At 44.7% G+C, this 26,613-nt stretch overlaps 1 protein-coding gene across 1 annotated transcript; it reads left to right on the top strand.

Annotated features, from left to right (window-relative positions):
- Positions 1-10,359: 10,359 nt before the first annotated feature.
- UBXN4 (UBX domain protein 4) lies at positions 10,360-26,150 on the top strand. The gene is made up of 13 exons (XM_044304162.1): positions 10,360-10,527; positions 13,149-13,251; positions 13,445-13,473; positions 16,680-16,798; positions 18,371-18,515; positions 18,600-18,690; positions 20,152-20,206; positions 20,591-20,755; positions 21,599-21,726; positions 21,805-21,907; positions 24,082-24,213; positions 24,323-24,537; positions 25,719-26,150. The coding sequence occupies exons 1-13, from the start codon at positions 10,446-10,448 to the stop codon at positions 25,852-25,854; spliced, it is 1,503 nt and encodes a 500-aa protein (XP_044160097.1). The 5' UTR covers positions 10,360-10,445; the 3' UTR covers positions 25,855-26,150.
- The last annotated feature ends 463 nt before the right edge of the window (positions 26,151-26,613 follow it).

The raw sequence follows: 26,613 nt of genomic DNA, 5'->3' as shown, positions 1-26,613 counted from the left end.
CTGAGTATTCTCTTTTGGGGTTACATCTTTTTTCAAGAATGTGTTTTTTAAGAAGTATTTTTTGAGAGCTAGTTTACGGGTAAATTTTCTTATGCCAATGAAGGCATTGAACGGGCAGAATTTTGATGATGGGGCAAATTTCAGACCTTTGTCCAGTAATTTAATTTCATCCTTATTTAGTGTGTATGAACTTAGGTTGCAGATATTTTGGCCTTTTAAGTCCTGTAATTGTGTTTTTCTTGTCAATCCTTTCCCCCTTCGTCCTCTTTGGGTTTTTTTCTTTTTGCCGGTGCCTTCGCGTGAAAAAAATCCTTATTCACAGTTTTCTTTATTGTCTTCTTATTGTCATCCTTTTTGGTAGTGGCTTCATTAGTGGTGGTGTGTGCATTACTTCTTCTCCTATTGGATGTGATCTTTTCCCTTTGTTCATCCTCTAAGTGTGAATCAGGTGGTTTTTCATGTGTTTGTATGTCCCTGGTTATAATTTGGGTCTGCGGGGTCTCATTGGTTGCTTCAATGTTTGTATCGTCATCAATGGGTAGGATTTCAAATCTATTTTCCATTATAATGCAGCCATTTTTTTGGGTGTCAATCTCATTGTCATTATCAATATCAATTTGTCTTTGTGTATGCACCCTTTGTAGGGGGAGGGGTTTAGTTGGTATAATTAGTACTTGTTCCTGAGGGTTATTCTCCTCTGAGCTGTTTTCATAGGTGGAGATATTGTCTAGTGTACAGTCACATATTGTGTCATCAATGGTATTATAGTCCGAACTACTTCTGTTTGGTGATATTCCTGTGTTGCATTTAGTTTGATCTTTCCTTTGGTTTGGCAAGTCATTATTGCTTGTGTCCTCATTTTTTGGCAAATCCCTATTATGTTTTTTGTTCTTTTTGAGTATGATTTCCTCCTCTTTGCTTTTAATTCTTATATTCACTGATTTAGAGATCCTTATGATTTCTGGGTGATCTTTATATGGTCTTATTCTATCGAATAATCCCATGATCTCCTGATTGTTTTTCCTTAGGGAAATTTTCCTTTTTGATATAATGAAGGATACGGTTTTTTTAGAGAATTCGTGGAAAAGGTCATCCCATTCTTTCAAGTTGTCACTATCTCCTAAGTCCCCGTTAAGTGCTTTAGTAATTCTCAGACCTTTTGGTACAGTGTCGTGTCTGAGGTAGTTTTCTAGGGAGGCTACCTCCCAAAGATCCCTCATTTCCTTAATTAACAGTCTCTCTAGCTGTTTGACGCAGTATATTGCTTCTGTGATTATATCCTGTGAGGGGTTGTCATCAATGTTTTGGTTTTTATGGGGATTGAAAAAGCTCTGTACCAATTGAATTCTTAGTCTCCGGTCACCCCACAATTCAGTCATGATCAGAGAATAAGAACTGTTTATATGAGTAGAGATCTTTTTATGGGGATAGATTTTTTTGAAAGCCAAGGTATGTAAAAAAATATATAAGTATAGTTTGTACTTTGGTTATAAATTTCTATTTACAGTATTTTCATATATATATATATATGATGTTGAAAATTAATAGGGAGATAATTAGGAGGTGTTGCGGGTTTGCTGCAGGGTGTGCGCGCAGCACAAAAGAGGTATCTAGAATATATATAATATAATAGCCCACCCGCGCTCCCAAACACTACCAGGACTCGGTATCCTTCAGATGATCGCAGCTAGAGTCCCTGCCACAGTCTGCTGCTGTGACTGTTAGGTTCAAAATATCATCAAGGTCTGATTTCAGGATATGAAGTCAGAGTAGGGACTAGCGCAGATCTGGATGCCTATATGGGTTGGGGGTGATTTGGTTTGTATGTCAGAGAAGCGTCGCTGACCTGTTTCTGATGGTAATCTATGTAGCAAGTATTAGTGAGGCTGTAAGTGATTACCTGTATCAAGTGGCGATCTGTGGATACGGTTCCAAGTGGTTGATTCTGCTTTAGATGGCGATCCTTACAGAGATGTTCTTCCTGTTGTTGGATCCGGATAGATTCAGGCTCAACCTCGAGTGTGGGTGGCGCTCCGGCCGGTAGCTAATCCACTCACACGAGGGAACCCCAGTTGAAGTCCGGGAACTTCGGCGTGTGACGTCACCGCACTGTGTATGGAAGCCTGCAGGGGACACAATTAATCCGACGCGTTTCTGAGCCAAAACGGGCTCCTTCGTCAGGGATAGTAAGGTGTGTCTCTCCTGCAGATAAATAGGCTACCGTTCCCATGACAACCACTGGTTTGTTTGGATCAGGAATATTTAACCCTATCTGTACTGTTTTGTGTTTAGATTTAATTTAATCAAATGCAAACAGTTCAATCTCTTGGTTAAGGCCATATGGGGCCAGGCTGTTTAATTTAAAGATCCATTTGCTTTCTTTTCTGGACATCTCCTTTATGTAATTGCCACCTCTCTTGTTAATGGGTACTTTTTCAATCCCTCCAAAGGTGGATCCATTAAATTTGCTTGCATGATACTGTGTATAATGGCGGGATAGCGGATGACCCTCAAATTTTTTGTGTATGTTTCTCACATGTTCTCCAATTCTTGTTTTGAGTAGTCTCTTTGTCCTACCCACATATAATTTCTGGCACGGGCATTTTATATAATATATTAAACCTGCCGTATTGCAAGTCATGTAATGGTTGAGTTTGAAGGTAGACTCTTTTGTCTTAATTTCTGTAATTGGGCCTTTTATGGATTTATTGCTCAGTCTGCAGTTTGCGCATAATTTACACGGAAAAAATCCCTTTTTCAGGCTGCATTTATTTGTAGGTAGTTTTTTTGTTGTAGTGGCAGAGGGTGCCACCATATTCAGGAGGTTGGGTGTCTTCCTGAATATAAATTTTGGAAGCCCTGTCATCATTTCTCCAATTTGTTTGTCTTGTCTTAATATTTCCCAATGCCTTTTTATGATTTTTTTGAAGGTAGATGCACCTTCACTGTAGTTGCTGATAATAGGGATGTCGATTATATGTGGGTTATTTTCATTTGTTGTTTTCTCAACCGGTTTGTTCTGCAGAAGTGCGTGTTGATCCAAATTGTTAATTTGCTCTGTGATAGGTGTCAATTTTCTTATATCATACCCCTTGTCTATAAATTTTTTATTAAGTTTCATTATTTCGACTTTGTAATCCTCCACGTCAGTGCAATTTCTCCTAGCACGTATGTATTGACTGCGTGGGATATTGTTGAGCCAGGTGGGTAGGTGGCAACTATTCAAGGGTATGAAGCTGTTTGTATCAGTTGGTTTATGGTAAGTTTTTGTTAAAATTGAGCCATTTGAGATGGATATGGTCAGGTCCAGAAAGTTAATCTCGGTCTTGCTCCAGGTAGGACTAAAATTAAGATAAAAGTCATTTTTATTTAAATTCGTTAAAAATTGTTCTAATAAAAGTTCATCTCCCTTCCATATAAAAATCACGTCGTCTATAAAACGTTTCCATAGGACCAGATTCGCACCGATCCCGCCCGAGGTCTGGTAGGTTAGCTCCTCCCACTGACCCATATACAGGTTTGCGAAACTCGGTGCGAATCTGGTCCCCATCGCGGTCCCCCACGTCTGCAGATAAAAGTCGGATCCATACCTCCTGAATATGGTGGCACCCTCTGCCACTACAACAAAAAAACTACCTACAAATAAATGCAGCCTGAAAAAGGGATTTTTTCCGTGTAAATTATGCGCAAACTGCAGACTGAGCAATAAATCCATAAAAGGCCCAATTACAGAAATTAAGACAAAAGAGTCTACCTTCAAACTCAACCATTACATGACTTGCAATACGGCAGGTTTAATATATTATATAAAATGCCCGTGCCAGAAATTATATGTGGGTAGGACAAAGAGACTACTCAAAACAAGAATTGGAGAACATGTGAGAAACATACACAAAAAATTTGAGGGTCATCCGCTATCCCGCCATTATACACAGTATCATGCAAGCAAATTTAATGGATCCACCTTTGGAGGGATTGAAAAAGTACCCATTAACAAGAGAGGTGGCAATTACATAAAGGAGATGTCCAGAAAAGAAAGCAAATGGATCTTTAAATTAAACAGCCTGGCCCCATATGGCCTTAACCAAGAGATTGAACTGTTTGCATTTGATTAAATTAAATCTAAACACAAAACAGTACAGATAGGGTTAAATATTCCTGATCCAAACAAACCAGTGGTTGTCATGGGAACGGTAGCCTATTTATCTGCAGGAGAGACACACCTTACTATCCCTGACGAAGGAGCCCGTTTTGGCTCAGAAACGCGTCGGATTAATTGTGTCCCCTGCAGGCTTCCATACACAGTGCGGTGACGTCACACGCCGAAGTTCCCGGACTTCAACTGGGGTTCCCTCGTGTGAGTGGATTAGCTACCGGCCGGAGCGCCACCCACACTCGAGGTTGAGCCTGAATCTATCCGGATCCAACAACAGGAAGAACATCTCTGTAAGGATCGCCATCTAAAGCAGAATCAACCACTTGGAACCGTATCCACAGATCGCCACTTGATACAGGTAATCACTTACAGCCTCACTAATACTTGCTACATAGATTACCATCAGAAACAGGTCAGCGACGCTTCTCTGACATACAAACCAAAATCACCCCCAACCCATATAGGCATCCAGATCTGCGCTAGTCCCTACTCTGACTTCATATCCTGAAATCAGACCTTGATGATATTTTGAACCTAACAGTCACAGCAGCAGACTGTGGCAGGGACTCTAGCTGCGATCATCTGAAGGATACCGAGTCCTGGTAGTGTTTGGGAGCGCGGGTGGGCTATTATATTATATATATTCTAGATACCTCTTTTGTGCTGCGCGCACACCCTGCAGCAAACCCGCAACACCTCCTAATTATCTCCCTATTAATTTTCAACATCATATATATATATATATATGAAAATACTGTAAATAGAAATTTATAACCAAAGTACAAACTATACTTATATATTTTTTTACATACCTTGGCTTTCAAAAAAATCTATCCCCATAAAAAGATCTCTACTCATATAAACAGTTCTTATTCTCTGATCATGACTGAATTGTGGGGTGACCGGAGACTAAGAATTCAATTGGTACAGAGCTTTTTCAATCCCCATAAAAACCAAAACATTGATGACAACCCCTCACAGGATATAATCACAGAAGCAATATACTGCGTCAAACAGCTAGAGAGACTGTTAATTAAGGAAATGAGGGATCTTTGGGAGGTAGCCTCCCTAGAAAACTACCTCAGACACGACACTGTACCAAAAGGTCTGAGAATTACTAAAGCACTTAACGGGGACTTAGGAGATAGTGACAACTTGAAAGAATGGGATGACCTTTTCCACGAATTCTCTAAAAAAACCGTATCCTTCATTATATCAAAAAGGAAAATTTCCCTAAGGAAAAACAATCAGGAGATCATGGGATTATTCGATAGAATAAGACCATATAAAGATCACCCAGAAATCATAAGGATCTCTAAATCAGTGAATATAAGAATTAAAAGCAAAGAGGAGGAAATCATACTCAAAAAGAACAAAAAACATAATAGGGATTTGCCAAAAAATGAGGACACAAGCAATAATGACTTGCCAAACCAAAGGAAAGATCAAACTAAATGCAACACAGGAATATCACCAAACAGAAGTAGTTCGGACTATAATACCATTGATGACACAATATGTGACTGTACACTAGACAATATCTCCACCTATGAAAACAGCTCAGAGGAGAATAACCCTCAGGAACAAGTACTAATTATACCAACTAAACCCCTCCCCCTACAAAGGGTGCATACACAAAGACAAATTGATATTGATAATGACAATGAGATTGACACCCAAAAAAATGGCTGCATTATAATGGAAAATAGATTTGAAATCCTACCCATTGATGACGATACAAACATTGAAGCAACCAATGAGACCCCGCAGACCCAAATTATAACCAGGGACATACAAACACATGAAAAACCACCTGATTCACACTTAGAGGATGAACAAAGGGAAAAGATCACATCCAATAGGAGAAGAAGTAATGCACACACCACCACTAATGAAGCCACTACCAAAAAGGATGACAATAAGAAGACAATAAAGAAAACTGTGAATAAGGATTTTTTTCACGCGAAGGCACCGGCAAAAAGAAAAAAACCCAAAGAGGACGAAGGGGGAAAGGATTGACAAGAAAAACACAATTACAGGACTTAAAAGGCCAAAATATCTGCAACCTAAGTTCATACACACTAAATAAGGATGAAATTAAATTACTGGACAAAGGTCTGAAATTTGCCCCATCATCAAAATTCTGCCCGTTCAATGCCTTCATTGGCATAAGAAAATTTACCCGTAAACTAGCTCTCAAAAAATACTTCTTAAAAAACACATTCTTGAAAAAAGATGTAACCCCAAAAGAGAATACTCAGCTGAAAAACAATATTAAAAATAAAAATAAAAATCCAAATAAACATAACAAGGAAAAATCACCACCTAAAACTAGAGTGGACAATGGGGATACCAAACAGAACAAACATAAAAAACAAACAGCTACTAATAATGACAAAGACGATAGCAATGAATATGCAGACCACACTAACCAGGAACCAATATACACCAACCGTTTCATTCACACGACACTAAAACAAAAGTCCAACTTTAACCCTATCAGTGAATATTCTGATGCCATACGTACCTTCCAAACCCTAGTGACCCGGGATTTGCGCAAAATCAATCCACACAGAAGGAGAGGCCCAGGGAACCTATCTAAGGGCGAACTAAAGGCCATAGAAACACTACAATCCAACAATGGAATAATCATTAAACCTGCTGACAAGGGGGGTAGTATAGTAATACTGGAACAAGAAGACTATCATCGAGAATGTGTACGCCTATTATCTGATATAAAAACATATAGGAAACTCCAAATGAACCCGACAGACTCCTATAAGACAAAACTGAACATTCTAGTGAAAAATGGCAGATTAAATGGCATTCTAACAGCAGAGGAAGCCACGTACATCAATAACCAGAGCCCTAGGATCCCAATATTTTATTACCTGCCAAAGATCCATAAGAGTAACATCAACCCACCTGGAAGGCCCATAATCTCAGGAATCGATGGACTAACATCTAATTTATCGAAATATGTAGATGTTTTACTACAACCTTATGTACAAAAATTACCGGCTTACTTAAAAGACACTAAACACATCTTACAGATCCTGAAGGACATTGAATGGAAAGATGATTATATTTTAGGAACCCTGGATGTTACCTCACTTTATACAGTCATCGAATACGAAAAAGGAAGAAAAGCAACAGAACACTTTCTGAGGAAAGGTGGGTTTATGCCAGAGAACCAAATCAGTTTTATCGGTGACTGCATCACTTTTATTTTGAAGCATAACTATTTTAAGTATGGATCCGACTTTTATCTGCAGACGTGGGGGACCGCGATGGGGACCAGATTCGCACCGAGTTTCGCAAACCTGTATATGGGTCAGTGGGAGGAGCTAACCTACCAGACCTCGGGCGGGATCGGTGCGAATCTGGTCCTATGGAAACGTTTTATAGACGACGTGATTTTTATATGGAAGGGAGATGAACTTTTATTAGAACAATTTTTAACGAATTTAAATAAAAATGACTTTTATCTTAATTTTAGTCCTACCTGGAGCAAGACCGAGATTAACTTTCTGGACCTGACCATATCCATCTCAAATGGCTCAATTTTAACAAAAACTTACCATAAACCAACTGATACAAACAGCTTCATACCCTTGAATAGTTGCCACCTACCCACCTGGCTCAACAATATCCCACGCAGTCAATACATACGTGCTAGGAGAAATTGCACTGACGTGGAGGATTACAAAGTCGAAATAATGAAACTTAATAAAAAATTTATAGACAAGGGGTATGATATAAGAAAATTGACACCTATCACAGAGCAAATTAACAATTTGGATCAACACGCACTTCTGCAGAACAAACCGGTTGAGAAAACAACAAATGAAAATAACCCACATATAATCGACATCCCTATTATCAGCAACTACAGTGAAGGTGCATCTACCTTCAAAAAAATCATAAAAAGGCATTGGGAAATATTAAGACAAGACAAACAAATTGGAGAAATGATGACAGGGCTTCCAAAATTTATATTCAGGAAGACACCCAACCTCCTGAATATGGTGGCACCCTCTGCCACTACAACAAAAAAACTACCTACAAATAAATGCAGCCTGAAAAAGGGATTTTTTCCGTGTAAATTATGCGCAAACTGCAGACTGAGCAATAAATCCATAAAAGGCCCAATTACAGAAATTAAGACAAAAGAGTCTACCTTCAAACTCAACCATTACATGACTTGCAATACGGCAGGTTTAATATATTATATAAAATGCCCGTGCCAGAAATTATATGTGGGTAGGACAAAGAGACTACTCAAAACAAGAATTGGAGAACATGTGAGAAACATACACAAAAAATTTGAGGGTCATCCGCTATCCCGCCATTATACACAGTATCATGCAAGCAAATTTAATGGATCCACCTTTGGAGGGATTGAAAAAGTACCCATTAACAAGAGAGGTGGCAATTACATAAAGGAGATGTCCAGAAAAGAAAGCAAATGGATCTTTAAATTAAACAGCCTGGCCCCATATGGCCTTAACCAAGAGATTGAACTGTTTGCATTTGATTAAATTAAATCTAAACACAAAACAGTACAGATAGGGTTAAATATTCCTGATCCAAACAAACCAGTGGTTGTCATGGGAACGGTAGCCTATTTATCTGCAGGAGAGACACACCTTACTATCCCTGACGAAGGAGCCCGTTTTGGCTCAGAAACGCGTCGGATTAATTGTGTCCCCTGCAGGCTTCCATACACAGTGCGGTGACGTCACACGCCGAAGTTCCCGGACTTCAACTGGGGTTCCCTCGTGTGAGTGGATTAGCTACCGGCCGGAGCGCCACCCACACTCGAGGTTGAGCCTGAATCTATCCGGATCCAACAACAGGAAGAACATCTCTGTAAGGATCGCCATCTAAAGCAGAATCAACCACTTGGAACCGTATCCACAGATCGCCACTTGATACAGGTAATCACTTACAGCCTCACTAATACTTGCTACATAGATTACCATCAGAAACAGGTCAGCGACGCTTCTCTGACATACAAACCAAAATCACCCCCAACCCATATAGGCATCCAGATCTGCGCTAGTCCCTACTCTGACTTCATATCCTGAAATCAGACCTTGATGATTTTTTTTTTAAAACTTTATTTCTATCCCACTCTGATCCCCTCTGCAATGCATTACAATACATCTGTATTGTAATGCATTGCCTGTTAGTGTATGACACTGAGTCATACACTAACTGGTTGCCTAGGAGACCCAGCCTGAGGCTGGATCTCCTCGGCTCCCGTAGAAGGCAGTTCCTGATGCCGTGCAAGGCATTGGGCAGCCTCTGCACGGCATCGGGCTGCCTTGTCACGCATCGGGTTCCCGCCACAGCAGCGCGGGGACTCGATGCGATCACTCACCTGCCGCAAACAACTTCTATGTCGCGGTCCGCGCGGACCGCGGCATAGAAAGGGTTAATCCGCCGGCATCGCTGTAAACAGCGATGCCGGCGGATACAGCAGGGGCCCGGCTACCAGGGACTGCCGGACCCCTGCAGTGATCGGGTGCGCACCGCTCCGGTGCCCGCCCGATCATCCTGCCGTACATGTAAGGCGGAATGCATTCTGGCAATGCATCCCCCGCCGTACATGTACGGCGTTCTGCGCTAAGGGGTTAAGCACTGGCACCAACGTTCAAAAATTGCGTCCAGCTAAAGTTTTTTAGGCGCCCAAAAAGTTTTTGTATGTAAGCAGAGCCAGAATGCCCCCATTAAAAGGAATCTGAGACCATCACAAAGAAAATGGTCATAAAGGCAACCGTAGTGCCTAACCGCGACCACGGCTTCCATGCGCTGACCAAATGGCGACTAATTGTAGTCAGTCAGGCGTGGCAAGCAGCAAAGTTTTGCAAAGTTGTGAGTTGTGACTTATTTAATTATTTTACACCATTCTAAGCCCTTTTTAAAGATAATTTATTCGTCTTGACAACCCCTTTAAGAAGCACCAGCCAGAGAGAAAGTAGGTGACAGACGCTCATGGCTGCCGGCTGCGGTGACCCTTGCTCAGGAGACGTGCCGTGCCAAGCCAAGCAAGGCTGCATCTGTTACCATGACAACACTAAGAACTCCGTCAGGAGTAAGGAGCACGCCTTCCAGGGCGTGGCTTCGTCATGGCTAACGCCCTCGGTAGGGGCGTGGTTTGGGGCATTGAGCGTCGTGCGTGGTGACGTATGCGACGTCATTGGTGGTTCTGCGCTTCGTCATCGCTGTATGTCCGGATCGCAGTGACAGGAGGCAGGCAGGGGAATTACTCCAGGCCGGGGACATGTTCTGGTTCCAGGGATCCATCCCGGAGGCCATAGCCGAGGCCAAGCAGCGGAGCTCCGTGTTTGTCGTGTTTGTGGCCGGTGAGGAGCGCTGGCGGCAGGGGCTCCGTGCTGGTCTATGGGGCTCCGGGCAGATGCTGTGTGTGAGGAGGTGACACAGGGCAGGCCCAGTGACAGCTGCCCTAGGGAGTGAGGACTGACAACTGCTCGAGTGACCAGGTCTCTGACAAGCCAAGGGTTAATAGGGGCAGGGAGTGTGACCACTGGTGGGGTGTCCTCCACAGGACGTAGGGGGCGAAGGCTTCAGACGAAGTGCGATGGACGGCGACTGTGTCTGGCTAATGAAGGCCTAGAGGGCGATGGGACAGTCTGCTGGTGGTCAGCGATTGGAAACCGTCAGCATGGTGGGATGTGTGATTGGCTGGAAGTTATAGAGTGAAAGGATGAATAATAGGGGCGGCGACTGCGACTAGAGGTGGGGTGACCGCCACAGGACAGACCGGAGGGGGCAGCACCTTCAACTGGACTAATCAGGCGGAGGCGGGAGAAGCGTGATGGACGGAGACTGCGACCAGCTAATGAAAAGTGACGGCTGCAGGGGTAGGACAGGGGTAGATGGTAGGACAAGGTGACTAATGGGGGTGGGGCGGCGGCAAGATCCGCAATGTGGTGGGGGAGATGGCAAATGGAAACCGTCAGCATGGCGCGATGTGTGATTGGCTGGAAGTTATATAGAGTGAAAGGATGAATAATAAGAGTGGAATGACAGGACTAATAATAGGGGCTAGAGGTTGGGTGACCACCGGAGGGGGCCGCAACTTTAACTGGACTAAGGGCTCTTTCACACTTGCGTTCTTCTGTTCCGGCATAGAGTTCCGTCGTCGGGGCTCTATGCCGGAAGAATCCTGATCAGTTTTATCCTAATGCATTCTGAATGGAGTGAAATCCGTTCAGGATGCATCAGGATGTCTTCAGTTCCGGACCGGAACGTTTTTTGGCCGTAGAAAATACCGCAGCATGCTGCGCCTTTTGCTCCGGCCAAAAATCCTGAACACTTGCCGCAAGGCCGGATCCGGAATGAATGCCCATTGAAAGGCATTGATCCGGATCCGGCCTTAAGCTAAACGTCGTTTCGGCGCATTACCGGATCCGACGTTTAGCTTTTTCTGAATGGTTACCATGGCTGCCAGGACGCTAAAGTCCTGGCAGCCATGGTAAAGTGTAGTGGGGAGCGGGGGAGCAGCATACTTACCGTCCGTGCGGCTCCCGGGGCGCTCCAGAGTGACGTCAGGGCGCCCCAAGCGCATGGATCACGTGATCACATGGCACGTCATCCATGCGCATGGGGCGCTCTGACGTCATTCTGGAGCGCCCCGGGAGCCGCACGGACTGTAAGTATACTGCTCCCCGCTCCCCACTACTACTATGGCAACCAGGACTTTAATAGCGTCCTGGCTGCCATAGTAACACTGAAAGCATTTTGAAGACGGATCCGTCTTCAAATGCTTTCAGTTCACTTGCGTTTTTCCGGATCCGGCGTGTAATTCCGGCAAGTGGAGTACACGCCGGATCCGGACAATGCAAGTGTGAAAGAGGCCTAATAAGTGGGAGAAGCGTGATGGATGGCGACTGCAACCAGCCAATGAAATGACGGCTGCAGGAGTAGTCCTCAAGGATGGGGGGAACAAGATCCGCAACGTGGTGGGGGAGATGGCAAATGGAAACCGTCAGCATGGCGGGATGTGTGATTGGCTGGAAGTTATAGAGTGACAGGTGGGGGCGATATTACAGCTTATTCACATGGTGAACTCAAATCAAGATTTCTGCAGTCTGATGATTTACGGCGACCGGTACCTTCCGCGGATGCCCCCCTATAGCCGGCCGTCTGTCGCCATAGGTAAAGGAGACGTATACGGTGCAGTGTACGTTTTTTACAGGATGCCTCTGTATGGAATAACACATAGCAAAGTGCGCTGCTGTATGCTGACTCGGCGTAAGGACACACTCGTGGCGTCCGTTGGTTGAATGGACACGTGCGGAGTGTGAACACGTATGGCGAGTGGTGACTGTAACGTAAATGAAGCTTAAACGGAATCTTAAAGGAGCGAAATACGGCGGTTACCATATAAATCTTGGGTGGTCTTCTCTCCAGTTGGTAAAACTTCTGCCCCACTGGGTGCTTATCTCAGCTCCTAGGAGAGCTGGGTGGCTAGCGTTATGGCCTTCTCCGTCCCACAGCCGGCCACCTCGTATATTCCTAGTAGTGGGGATGTGCTATAACCGCAGGGTCCATCGCATTGTGCAGCCTAGCCACCTTCAAGTCTATCCTTCCAGTGATCGTTAGGGGGTCCTTTGGTCAGAACCCCAGTGATAGTACAGTTATGGCCCATCAGAACCATGTACCAGAACTTACATTGGTTTAGGATACTATGAGTGAATAGCACCCCCGTAGAAGCTAGGACAGGCAGCCATGTTAGTAGTCGCCCAGTTTCCCCAAGCCGGGCCTTATAATTATTGTGATTTTTATTTATTTATTTTCAATTTTAAAAGGGTTTTCTGGGAGTTTTCAATACCCACAGGGAAGCAGGGGGGGTCATGCTCACAAATGCATATATTTGTTTTTCATGTCTTTATTTTTATTTTTTTGTGGCCCATATGCAGAAGCATATTGTAGGCGACACTAACGTGGTCTCTTGTTTCAGGGGATGATGAGCAGTCCATTCGCATGGCAGAGAGCTGGGGGGATGAAGAGGTGGAGCGGGCAGCAGCTCAGGGCTTTGTCGCCATCAGGATCGACAGTAAGAGGTTTGTTAAATAATTTATTCATCTGCTCTTCTGTCCCCTCCACATGTTCAGGGAAAGAAAATCTACAAGCGGTACACGTCTGTGATATGTCATCCAGTATGGGGGGGGGGGGGGTTTAAATGATTTCTGGGTGCACGTCTAATAACAAAATTATTATTGCTTTATAATTAAACAATTTTTTTTTTCCTTGCAGTGAAACCTGTCTCCAGTTTTCCCAGATCTGTATCCTTTTATGTGTTATTTTAGGCTGTGTATTCTCCTTGGCATTCCAGCAAAATGTAATGTATGTACGCAGTGACTCCACCAGCTGAATAGTGAGTGCAGCTCTGGAGTATTATACAGGATGTAGCTCAGGATCAGTACAGGATAAGTAATGTAATGTACAGTGGAGGAAATAATTATTTGACCCCTCACTGATTTTGTAAGTTTGTCCAATGACAAAGAAATGAAAAGTCTCAGAACAGTATCATTTCAATGGTAGGTTTACTGTAACAGTGGCAGATAGCACATCAAAAGGAAAATCGAAAAAATAACTTTAAATAAAAGATAGCAACTGATTTGCATTTCATTGAGTGAAATAAGTATTTGAACCCCTACCAACCATTAAAGGGTTTCTACCACTTGCATATCACATATTTGGTGATCAGACACTAGCGATCCGCTAGTGTCTGATGTAGCTTACAAGCTAATTATTACCTTAATCCGTTCGGCCCATACCTCAAAAAAAGCACTTATATCTTTATGCAAATGAGCCTCTAGGTGCTATGCAGGCGTTTTTCCAGCACCTAGAGGCTCCGTCTACCTTGCAGTTTGCCGCCCATCGCCTCGCTCCAGCACGCCCATCTCTAACTGTATTCGATCCTCCCCCTGCTTCAGCCTTCCGAAATCTCGCGCCTGTGCCGTTCGTCGCGGCATTCGGCGCAGGCGCAGTCAATGTCTGACCGCTCCGTGCTCAGACATTTCCACTGCGCCTGCGCCGATGACATCGACGCAGGCGCAGTGGAAATGTCTGAGCACGGAGCGGTCAGACATTGACTGCGCCTGCGCCGAATGCCTCCGAATGCCGCGACGAACGGCGCAGGCGCGGGATTTCTGAAGGCTGAAGCAGGGGGAGGATCGAATACGGTAAGAGATGGGCGTGCTGGAACGAGGCGCTGGGCGGCAAACTGCAAGGTAGACGGAGCCTCTAGGTGCTGGAAAAACGCCTGCATAGCACCTAGAGGCTCATTTGCATAAAGATATAAGTGCTTTTTTTGAGGTATGGGCCGAACGGATTAAGGTAATAATTAGCTTGTAAGCTACATCAGACACTAGCGGATCGCTAGTGTCTGATCACCAAATATGTGATATGCAAGTGGTAGAAACCCTTTAAGAGTTCTGGCTCCCACAGAGTGGTTAGACACTTCTACTCAATTAGTCACCCTCATTAAGGACACCTGTCTTAACTAGTCACCTGTATAAAAGACACCTGTCTACAGAATCAATCAATCAAGCAGACTCCAAACTCTCCAACATGGGAAAGACCAAAGAGCTGTCCAAGGATGTCAGAGACAAAATTGTAGACCTGCACAAGGCTGGAATGGGCTACAAAACCATTAGCAAGAAGCTGGGAGAGAAGGTGACAACTGTTGGTGCGATTGTTCGAAAATGGAAGGAGCACAAAATGACCATCAATCGACCTCGCTCTGGGGCTCCACGCAAGATCTCACCTCGTGGGGTGTCAATGGTTCTGAGAAAGGTGAAAAAGCATCCTAGAACTACACGGGAGGAGTTAGTTAATGACCTCAAATTAGCAGGGACCACAGTCACCAAGAAAACCATTGGAAACACATTACACCGCAATGGATTAAAATCCTGCAGGGCTCGCAAGGTCCCCCTGCTCAGGAAGGCACATGTGCAGGCCCGTCTGAAGTTTGCCAATGAACACCTGAATGATTCAGAGAGTGACTGGGAGAAGGTGCTGTGGTCTGATGAGACCAAAATAGAGCTCTTTGGCATTAACTCAACTCGCTGTGTTTGGAGGAAGAAAAATGCTGCCTATGACCCCCAAAACACCGTCCCCACCGTCAAGCATGGGGGTGGAAACATTTTGCTTTGGGGGTGTTTTTCTGCTAAGGGCACAGGACAACTTATTCGCATAAACGGGAAAATGGACGGAGCCATGTATCGTGAAATCCTGAGCGACAACCTCCTTCCCTCTGCCAGGAAACTGAAAATGGGTCGTGGATGGGTGTTCCAGCACGACAATGACCCAAAACATACAGCAAAGGCAACAAAGGAGTGGCTCAAGAAGAAGCACATTAAGGTCATGGAGTGGCCTAGTCAGTCTCCGGACCTTAATCCAATCGAAAACCTATGGAGGGAGCTCAAGCTCAGAGTTGCACAGAGACAGCCTCGAAACCTTAGGGATTTAGAGATGATCTGCAAAGAGGAGTGGACCAACATTCCTCCTAAAATGTGCGCAAACTTGGTCATCAATTACAAGAAACGTTTGACCTCTGTGCTTGCAAACAAGGGTTTTTCCACCAAGTATTAAGTCTTTTTTTGTTAGAGGGTTCAAATACTTATTTCACTCAATGAAATGCAAATCAGTTGCTATCTTTTATTTAAAGTTATTTTTTCGATTTTCCTTTTGATGTGCTATCTGCCACTGTTACAATAAACCTACCATTGAAATGATACTGTTCTGAGACTTTTCATTTCTTTGTCATTGGACAAACTTACAAAATCAGTGAGGGGTCAAATAATTATTTCCTCCACTGTATGTACACAGTGACTGCACCAGCAGAATAGTGAGTGCAGCTCTGGAGTTTAATACAGGATGAGACTGAGGATCAGTACAGGATAAGTAATGTATGTACACAGTGACTGCACCAGCAGAATAGTGAGTGCAGCTCTGGAGTTTAATACAGGATGAGACTGAGGATCAGTACAGGATAAGTAATGTATGTACACAGTGACTGCACCAGCAGAATAGTGAGTGCAGCTCTGCACTATGCAGCCAACCTGTGCAATCTGTTGTATATTCCGGTCTCTGGCAGCTTTGTCCTCGGCTTTCTCCCTGTTCCTCTCCTCCAGCAAAATGTAATGTATGTACCCAGTGACTCCACCAGCAGAATAGTGAGTGCAGCTCTGGAGTATTATACAGGATGTAGCTCAGGATCAGTACAGGATAAGTAATGTAATGTATGTACACAGTGACTTAACCAGCAGAATTGTGAGTGCAGCTCTGGAGTATGATACAGGATCTAACTCGGGATCAGTACAGGAGAAGTAATTCAGTGTTGATTTTCAAAACAACATGAATATATAAACTGTAAAAGGCTGGTTAGTAAGGTCATTCTAGAAATTTGAGCTGGGCTGCTGATCCCGAATAATGAAATGACACTTGTCTATCAGTTGTTGGTCCTTTACAAGTGCCATCCCAGATCCTGTGGTTTGTATCCCGTCCAGCTTCTTCATCGGAGAGAATGGGATTCCTTTAGAAGTCATTGCGGGCAGTATATCAGCCGAAGAATTAATAGCAAAGATCACCAAAGTGAAGCAGGTGCTGAGCGCCGTCTCCAGCCTCCGACATGTCTGATCTGTGATAGATGAGCCAGGAGTCTGTGCCGCGTCACAAAGCCTCTATATTTTCTTCCACAATCAGTGATTTTTACTTAGAGTTCCTTTTTTCCTCCCTGCTTTTTCACTTGTTTTACAGATGTTCCTTCCAATGTGTAGGAGTCTGTAGATGCATTCAGTGTGGCGGAGCTCAGTTCTATTCATTTCAATGGAGTGAGCCGCAACACCTGACAAAACCCATAGAAGAAAGCAGCCATGTTTTTCTAATTACATGCAAGCCCTTTAAGGTGCACTGCGAGCATTCACTGCGACATTTAGGTGAAACACCTCTTTGATGTTCAGACTCCATATCCACACTGTGTAACTTAGTTTTGTAACTTCGTCTGCAAAATCTGGATGAGTAGGGGCTTGAAAATGTACATAGTGGATTTTTTTCCTCCGTGTGCCTTCTTTTTTTTAAAGGAATGCTGTCACTAAACCAACATGTGACCCCTGCATTGGTATCGCCGCATACATGACTCGTGATCCCTGCAGTGGTATCGCTGTATACAAGACTCATGTTCCTTGCAGTGATATTGTTGCATACATGACTCATGTGAATCCTTGCAGCGGTGTCACTTCATACATGACTCATGTGATCCCTGCAGTGGTATCGCTGTATACAAGACTCATGTTCCTTGCAGTGATATTGTTGCATACATGAGTCATGTGTTCCTTGCAGTGGTGTCGCCGCATACATGACTCATGTGTTCCTTGCCGTGGTGTCGCCGCATACATGACTCGTGTGATCCTTGCCGTGGTGTCGCCGCATACATGACTCATGTGATCCTTGCCGTGGTGTCGCCGCATACATGACTCGTGTGATCCTTGCCGTGGTGTCGCCGCATACATGACTCATGTGATCCTTGCCGTGGTGTCGCTGCATACATGACTCATGTGATCCTTGCCGTGGTGTCGCCGCATACATGACTCGTGTGATCCTTGCCGTGGTGTCGCCGCATACATGACTCGTGTGATCCTTGCCGTGGTGTCGCCGCATACATGACTCGTGTGATCCTTGCCGTGGTGTCGCCGCATACATGACTCATGTGATCCTTGCCGTGGTGTCGCCGCATACATGACTCGTGTGATCCTTGCCGTGGTGTCGCCGCATACATGACTCGTGTGATCCTTGCCGTGGTGTCGCCGCATACATGACTCGTGTGATCCTTGCCGTGGTGTCGCCGCATACATGACTCATGTGATCCTTGCCGTGGTGTCGCCGCATACATGACTCATGTGATCCTTGCCGTGGTGTCGCCGCATACATGACTCATGTGATCCTTGCCGTGGTGTCGCCGCATACATGACTCATGTGATCCTTGCAGTGGTATTGTTGCATACATGACTCATGTGTTCCTTGCCGTGGTGTCGCCGCATACATGACTCATGTGATCCTTGCCCCTGCACATAAATCAAGAGTCTTGTTTGCACGCCTGGATATTGCACGGATTAGTGGAGTAGATCATCATTATTGGTTTTCTGTTGGATAGTTATCTTACAATCTTCCTGCCAGATGCACACAGGGAAGAACGACCAGTTACCAGCAGACACAGACGTACCCGTTGGTTCTCCAGAGACGACATGCCCTGTATCTGAGAGCCCATCCATGGAATCGCCCCCTGTAGAGACCTCATCCGCATCACCAGAGACCACCCCAGGTTATATTCTTGGTGCATCACCCTGTTAGTACTTTGTGTAACTCTGCATTCAGTGTAAGCAAATATATTTTACTTCTCTCCCAGCACAAAGCGACAACTCGCCCACAGAGGAATCAAACGAGGTTGTCGAAGGCGCGAGAGAAACTTCTGAAGAAATAGCGGAGAAAATGGAGAGGTTGGCTTTATATTACTTTATATTATGTTATTAGAAGGTAACCAGATGACAAAGACGCAGTACCTGAGGGGTCAAGTCACTCCTGCTACTTCTAACCCTGCACTAGTTATAACAGATTTTTATTTATTTTTTTCCTGGAATCACATGTGAGCCAAAGCCAGTTATCCTTTTTTTTTAATTGTTTCCTGACTTTGTAATGAAAAAAACTGCATGTTTCCAGCCTTAAAGGGGTTGTCCAGGATCAGAAAAACATGGCTGCAAAAAACTGCTTCACCCAGTCCACAGGTTGTTTGCGGTATTGCAACTCTACCCAGTTGACTCAAATGAAGCTGACGACCAACACCAGACACAACCCATGGACAGTTCATGCTGTTTTTTTTAAATGTTTTTCTAATCCCGCACAAACCCTTTAAAGGGGTTGTCCAGGTTCAGAGCTGAACCTGGACATACCTCCATTTTCACCCCGGCAGCCCCCCTGACATGAGCATCGGAGCAGTTCATGCTCCGATGCTCTCCTTTGCCCTGCGCTAAATCGCGCAGGGCAAAGGCATTTTTCAGAGTTCCGGTGACGTACCGGGGCTCTCTATGGGGCTGACGGGCAGCCCGGTGACGTCACCGGCACTGATGGGCGGGATTTGGCTCTGCCCTAGCCAGTAAAACGGCTAGGGCAGAGCTAAAGCCCGCCCCTCAGAGCCGGTGACGTCACCGAACACACTGCTGGGCGGAAGTTACCGCCCGGCAGTGTGTTATTGAAAACACAAGAGCCTGTGCCCTGCGCGATCTAGTGCAGGGCACGGGAGCGCATCGGAGCATGAGATGCTCCGATGCTAGGCTCAGGGGGGCTGCCGGGGTGAAAATAAGGGTATGTCCGGGTTCAGCTCTGAACCCGGACAACCCCTTTAAATAGACACTGGGCCCACTTGGCAGTTCCCTAAAAGGCAACTGATCCAGAGTCGCAACATATAAGAGTTTCCCCTCAGTGCTCATCACTGCTGAGAAACATGCGATGGGCTTGTCCGCCTAATGAGCTGAGTGCTGGTGGACGCACATGCTCAGTCACTCTCAGCCACATCGGTGCATAGTGATCCTCTCTTCACTGTAGAGCAGCTAATTGAAATAGCTTTCAACATGGCCACCAGAGGGCACACTAGTTCCATGTTGGCTGTCTTGGCATCAGAGAGATGCTTTGGAGCCTTGCATATAGGTAGAGGGGAGCAGCATGTGGGGGGGTCTCTACAGTATACAAAGAAGGCTCCGCTACACGCTACTATGTTTCATTGTACAGCACTTTGTACATGTTATTATTCTGCTTCGATTTTTATTTTGGAGAGAATATGTTGGACTTTTTTAGGTTTTGGGTATATTGCTCTTGGCTGCTGATGTGGTGTTTGTATATTATTGCTTGACTGGCGGCGCTGAGACGTGAGATGGTCTGAATTGACAGTAATATCCTTATAATAGGGTTATGGCAAAGCTGGAAATGAAGGCAGAGCAGAGACAGAAGGAAGAGCAGGAGGTAAGTAGCCTGTTACTCTTCTGTCCTCTTCTCCTCCCTCCCTTATCCCTTCTCTAGTTTTCCTCCTCCTCGTAGGCCCCTTGTACACCATTGTACGACAGGCACAATTTGGTGTTTGTCGTATGGCTGGAGCACCGATCCCCAGATGGCGGTGTCAGTTCTGTTTAGTGTTACTGCGGAAGGTCTGGCGCTTCTGTCTGCTTTTCTGTGAGACCTCTTTACAGGCATCCAATGACTTTTTAAGTACTATTAGATTTCAAAGTAAACCCCGCCTCATAGTGCTAATCCTGTGACATTAAAATTATCTTTCGTCCTTAACCGTGCTGTTTGCCCGGATTAGCGTGAAACGATGAAATAGCCTTTCTTTGTTTTTGTCTTCTGAAGAAAGAGATCAAGAGCGAAATTGGCAGGAGAAAAATGGGAAAAGACATGCTGGAGTATAAAAGAAAGCAGGAGGATGTGCAGGCCAAACGGGTGCTGGAGGAGAGGAACAGGGAGAAAGCCGAGGACAAAGCTGCCAGAGACCGGATTATACAACAGATTGCACAGGTTGGCTGCATAGTGCAGAGCTGCACTCACTATTCTGCTGGTGCAGTCACTGTGTACATACATTACATTACTTATCCTGTACTGATCCTGAGTTACATCCTGTATTATACTCCAGAGCTGCACTCACTATTCTGCTGGTGCAGTCACTGTGTACATACATTACTGATTCTGTACTGATCCGGAGTTACATCCTGTATTATACTCCAGAGCTGCACTCACTATTCTGCTGGTTGCTAATGGAAGTAGTTTAAAAGATGGTTGACAGACACACCCCTGAATACTTTACTGAGCTTTCATAATGCAGGCTGCTATTAGTTTTTACCACATCAGACTACTGATCAGTGTCTGGTATAAAGACTATATTTCCTAGGATACAAATCTCCACACCAAGCTCTGAGCGTACACAAGGAATACTGGCAGATTTTAGCTCTGAATCTTGTGGAATTATATAAATGCTGTCACTCAAGATCAGTATTATATAGGTGATGGAAATACTCTGGGTTACTCGGCTTTGTATGTAGGTTATTCTGTATGTAATCATTAATATTGACCCTTGCTTTACATGACCTTTGACTTAATGACCCTCGTTCTTCACTTACACGGCAGGGCTTCTAGTGCTTACAGCCAGACTAGCCCTGGGCAGCTCCAATGCTATGGTCTTCCATAGCTCGCCTCCGCTGTAGGTGATACAGAGACGTCCTCTCTTTACTTGATTGAGGTCGTGTAGATAAGACTTCTCCGCCACATCTGGATCCTTCCCCTTTCCTTCATTGAATTGTACTTCTGGGAGCGGTTGGTAACGGTTTCATGTTTCTGGTTCCATTCAGTGTAATTGTTTTCTAGGATCGTGCTGATCGCGCCGCCCGATTTGCCAAGTCTAAAGAAGAACAAGAGTCCATAAGGGCAGCCGAACTACAGGCGCGGCAGGTGGCGGCGGAAGCCAAAAAGGAAGCGGCACAGAAAGAACGAAGGTGAGTGCTGGACCCTGGTCTCTGCAGTCCGCTGTCTCCTCACGCCTGCCTATGACATTGTGCTGTCCTTCTGTTCAGGACTGTAGCCAGGATACAATTCAAACTGCCCGATGGCTCTTCCTTCATGAACCAGTTCTCATCAGAGGCCCCTCTGGAGGAAGCACGACAGTTTGCCGTACAGGTCAGTGGAGACTAGATGATCTTGCTTATGTTCTATCTCAGTAAGGCTGAGTTCACACTTCAGTTATTTGGTCAGTTATTTCCATCAGTTATTGTGAACCAAAATTAGGTGCGGGTCAAAAATACAGAACAGGTGCAGATCTTTCCATTATGCCTGATCTCTGAGTAGGTTTCACTACTGGATTTGGCTCACAATAACTGATCAAATAACTGAAGTGTGAACTCAGCCTAAGGGCTCATACAGACTGCTGTATGAATGAGTTTGCATCCGTTCCGCTATTTTGCAGAATGGGTGTAGACCCATTCATTTCAATGGGGCCCCAAAAGATGCGGACAGCACACAGCGGCGGCGGCCCTGAGGATGTTCACAGCAGATCAAAGAGTGTATGGGGAAAGCATCCAAGTCTTTAGGGTGGGAAGATCACACAGTGAAGAAAGCACGCACAATGCAGTCTGCAGGGGGACAATCACACAGTCTGTGTATCTGTAGAGAGAGAGTAGAGCGCTCCGGGCAGAATCTGAAGGGGAATAACCTGTCACGGATGTTCCTGCGACAGGTGGCAGGAGATCGGTGAGACTGGCAACTCATGGTTTGATCTGACATGTTTTTCGTTTGGATTGAATGACGTCTGTGGTGTTTCTGGTGGCTATTAGGGTCATTTAACCATCTCTATTTATAGTTGCTTCTCCCACAATGCTGTGCAGTTTATAGCTTCTGTTTGGACCTTTTGGATAGATCGTGGTTGGATCTCGGCTGAGTTCCTGGTGCTTCTATTGCTCCTTTGAAGTTATGTCTTTCCTTTCCCTTTTGTATTTTGTTTGGGTTCTGTGTTGCATTTCCCTATTGTTTGTATTGGGCCTGAAGGAGACTCCTGTTCGTCCTTCCTTTTTGGAGGAACAGGTAGTCTCGTTCCTGCCATTAGTACCAGGGTCCTATAGGGCTTGATAGGACTTTAGGTATTCCTGCGTATGAACTCATCTATTTTTGGGGTCTGTTCATACTGGTAGTCAAGATTTTGGTTAGGGTTTTCACTAGAAGGTGTCCATCTTCCTTCCCTAGTTCTCAGGCCTGATTCCCTGTTCCCTCCTATTCTCGGTGTGGTGTTTCCCTCCCACACCTAAGCGTGACATAACCCTCCTGAGCATGAGTGAATGTCACTAAGAATAGATCCTTCAAGAGCTGTAGAAGGAGAAATCAGTCTAGGAATGGAATTTTGCTGATACAGGAGACCTAGTGGAGACAACAGCCGCAGCATTCTGGACACTCAGACTTTGTCTTTTATTTGTATATTCACATCGTTTGTGTATATGTAGAGAGTAGAGCACGCACTGCAGAATCTGCAGGGGAAGGGGAAATTGCACGATCCTAAGCATTAGTTAATGTCGGTAAGAACAGATCCCTCATGGGCTTTAGAAGGAGAAATCAGTCCAGGAACAGAGTTATGCTGATACATGAGAGCTAGTGAAGACAGCAGGATCCTGAACACACAGAGCACACATCTTCATTTGGAGAGTCGTATAGTCTGTATATGTAGAGAGGAAGAATAGAGTGCCCACTGCAGAGTCTGCAGGTGAAGGGGTAATCACACGGTCCTGCGCATGAGTGAATGTCAATAAGAACAGATCCCTCATGGGCTTTGGAAGGAGAAATCCGTCCAGGAGCAGAGTTGTGCTGATACATTGGAGCTAGTGAAGACAGCAGCATCCTGGACATACAGCGCTTACATCCAGTATGTCCACCACAAGAGACAAGATCCAGGTTTTAAACTGAATATTAGGGAGTGTGAAAATGAATGAAGATTGCAGTCTGAAACGTTCAGCAATTTTTTATTTTAACCCCAAATATTTTTTTCTCAATGTAAAGTTGAATTCCTGGAGCTGCAGTACTAGAGTTTTCTAAAGTGATGACCACACATTAAAGACCGGGTCCTAAGTTTGCTTGTTTGTTCAGAATAGTTCACAGAAAACAATGAAGGTTTTCCATTCACATACATGATACAAACCAAATTTTTCTCATCCTTTTTGTGAAAGGATCACTGAACCTGACGCGTCTTAATTGTGGACTTTCTGTTAATGAGCACATGTTCTGGTCAAGGTCACGGTGATCATTAAAAGTAAGGTCAAAGCGGCAGTGAATGCATGAGCGCTAATAAGATGCATTTATTCTACTTGCAGACTGTCGGAAACGCTTACGGCAATTTCTCCTTAGCAACCATGTTTCCCCGAAGAGAATTTACCAAAGAGGACTATGGGAAATCTTTACTGTCTTTAGAACTTGCACCCAGCGCCTCAATAGTCCTCTTGCCGGTAGGTCTGCTGGGTGTCTTCACATATATACATGGATATCTCTATCTGTTATAAATGAATTAATATAATATAGTTTGTATTCATTTTTCTGCCTTTGCTCTATCGACAGGCCGGGAGGCCAGCTGGAGCCGTAGTGCAATCCTCATCAGATGGAGGTGCCTGGGGCTTTTTGGGCACTTTCTTATATCCCCTCCTTGCAGTCTGGAGGTTTCTGAGCAGTTTCTTATTCAGCAGCCCACCCCCAACACAGCACACAGGCCGCCCGGGCCAGACACAGCAGGAAAGCGACAACTCTTCTGCATCCAGTAGTTCAGAGCCAAAAAGGTAAGTGTGAGGGGAGAACCTAGACTTATGATCCTTTCATCACCAAAAGCATGTCCATGACACCATCAAAGTGTCCATCTGGTTTACCAGCCACAAGAACAGGGACTGGAGAACACCTGTGCAGTCAGTCCTGAGATTTTAAGAAGGGCCCAGGGGTTCTCCGTACAGTCAGCCTGCTGTAAGGACGCACTACCTGTTGCCCTAGCAGAAGGCTGCGTTAAGGTGACCCAAATCATATTGTATACAGGAGTATAGTAATACATTATGGAAGCGTAAAATACTGAAAACGTGTAAAACTGTAATCTCAGTGGGATTAAAAAATGTTATTGCATATAAAAAAAATCCTCAAAATGATTATATGATATGAAATACACACACGCTTATTAGGTATCCACTTGACTGTAATAAGCTGAAGAATTCATTTAATAATAACTCCCTGGATCAACGACCCCTCTCTAGTAGCTATAGCCTGTAATATTATTACGCTCCAGAAATACGTCCAGGCTCCTCTTGAATTCCTTTATTGTACTCACCATCACCACCTCCTCAGGCAGAGAGTTCCATAGTCTCACTGTTCTTACCGTAAAGAATCCTCTTCTATGTTTGTGTACAAACCTTCTTTCCTCCAGACGCAGAGGATGTCCCCTCGTCACAGTCCTGGGGATAAATAGATGATGGGAGAGATCTCTGTACTGTCTCCTGATATATTTATACATAGTAATTAGATCTCCCCTCAGTCGTCAGTTTTTTCTAAAGTGAATAGCCCTAATTTTGATAATCTTTCAGGGTACTGTAGTCCCCCCATTCCAGGTATTACTTTAGGTGCCCTCCTCTGGACCCTCTCCAGCTCTGCTATGTCTGCCTTGTTCACAGGAGCCCAGAACTGTACACAGTCCTCCATGTGTGGTCTGACTAGTGATTTGTACAGTGGTAGGACTATGTTCTCATCACGGGCATCTATGCCCCTTTTGATGCAACCCATTATCTTATTGGCCTTGGCAGCAGCTGCCTGACATTGGTTTTTACTGCTTAGTTTGCTGTTCACAAAAATTCCCAGGTCCTTTTCCATGCCAGTGTTACCCAGTGTTTTACCATTTAGTATGTACGGGTGACTTGCGCCAAATCTGAACATGCGCTGATCCCTCGTGTACCAACACCTTCTGACTTTCCATCTCTTCCAGAGAAACAGTTCGGAAAAGGGTACTTGAAAAACGAGCGGACGAATTTAAGAAAGAAGGCAAAATCTACAGGTTAAGGACGCAAGACGACGAGGATGAAAACAATACCTGGAACGGGAACTCTACCCAGCAGATGTAGGGGCCGAGTGACAGATGTTTGTGTGGGGTTTGGTTTGTTTGAGCCACTTTGCTGCAGTTTGGGGGGGGGGGGGGGGGGGGTTTCTTTATTTTAATCACTTTCATACGGCTTAGCTCAGTGCATGAAATTAGGATCCTCTAACTCATCTGATTTATACTTTTACAGACGCTGCACTCGATAGAATAAGTTCTAACATGTATGAGTTCAGGATTTTTTTTTCCTCTCCATTTTGGGTAAACTCTGCAACATTTTCAAGCGTTTTTTTTTTTTTTTTTTTTTTTTCATTTGGCACAGGGTCCTCCAAAAAAAACATTTGCTGCTACTTGAAAAAAAAAAAAGGACCCATCGGTTCGCCTGGCATGTCTAAATACTTGCAGTACCCTTTTAGAACATCTTTTCTTAGGCCTCTGCATTGGGTTGTTCCTCTGTTATACCTCCTGGAAATGTATGAATAAATTTACAACCAAGCGTTGTAATTTTCCTTGTCCATGAGGTGCGTTTGACAATGTACTCACTGGACAGTGTGTAGGGACACACCCCATCGACAAGGAGAGCAGTAACGCCCAGTGTTCCAGAAGGATCAACAGAGGGGGCAGCACAGGGCAGAGTTATTTTATGGGAAGTGCAAGTATTTTTTATGCCAGCTCTTTAATGCCTTTCCATGTGATATTCTGGGAGTAAGTGGCTGTATTATTCTAGGGATGGCCATATGATGCACATAGATCCATTAGGCTCTACTCCTGCCGAATTGTAGCTCTG

This window comes from Bufo gargarizans, chromosome 8, assembly GCF_014858855.1.
Source record: "Bufo gargarizans isolate SCDJY-AF-19 chromosome 8, ASM1485885v1, whole genome shotgun sequence".
Lineage (NCBI taxonomy): Eukaryota > Metazoa > Chordata > Amphibia > Anura > Bufonidae > Bufo > Bufo gargarizans.
The sequence above is the reverse complement of the archived record's forward strand: the minus strand, read 5'-3'. Positions and strand labels throughout refer to the sequence as shown.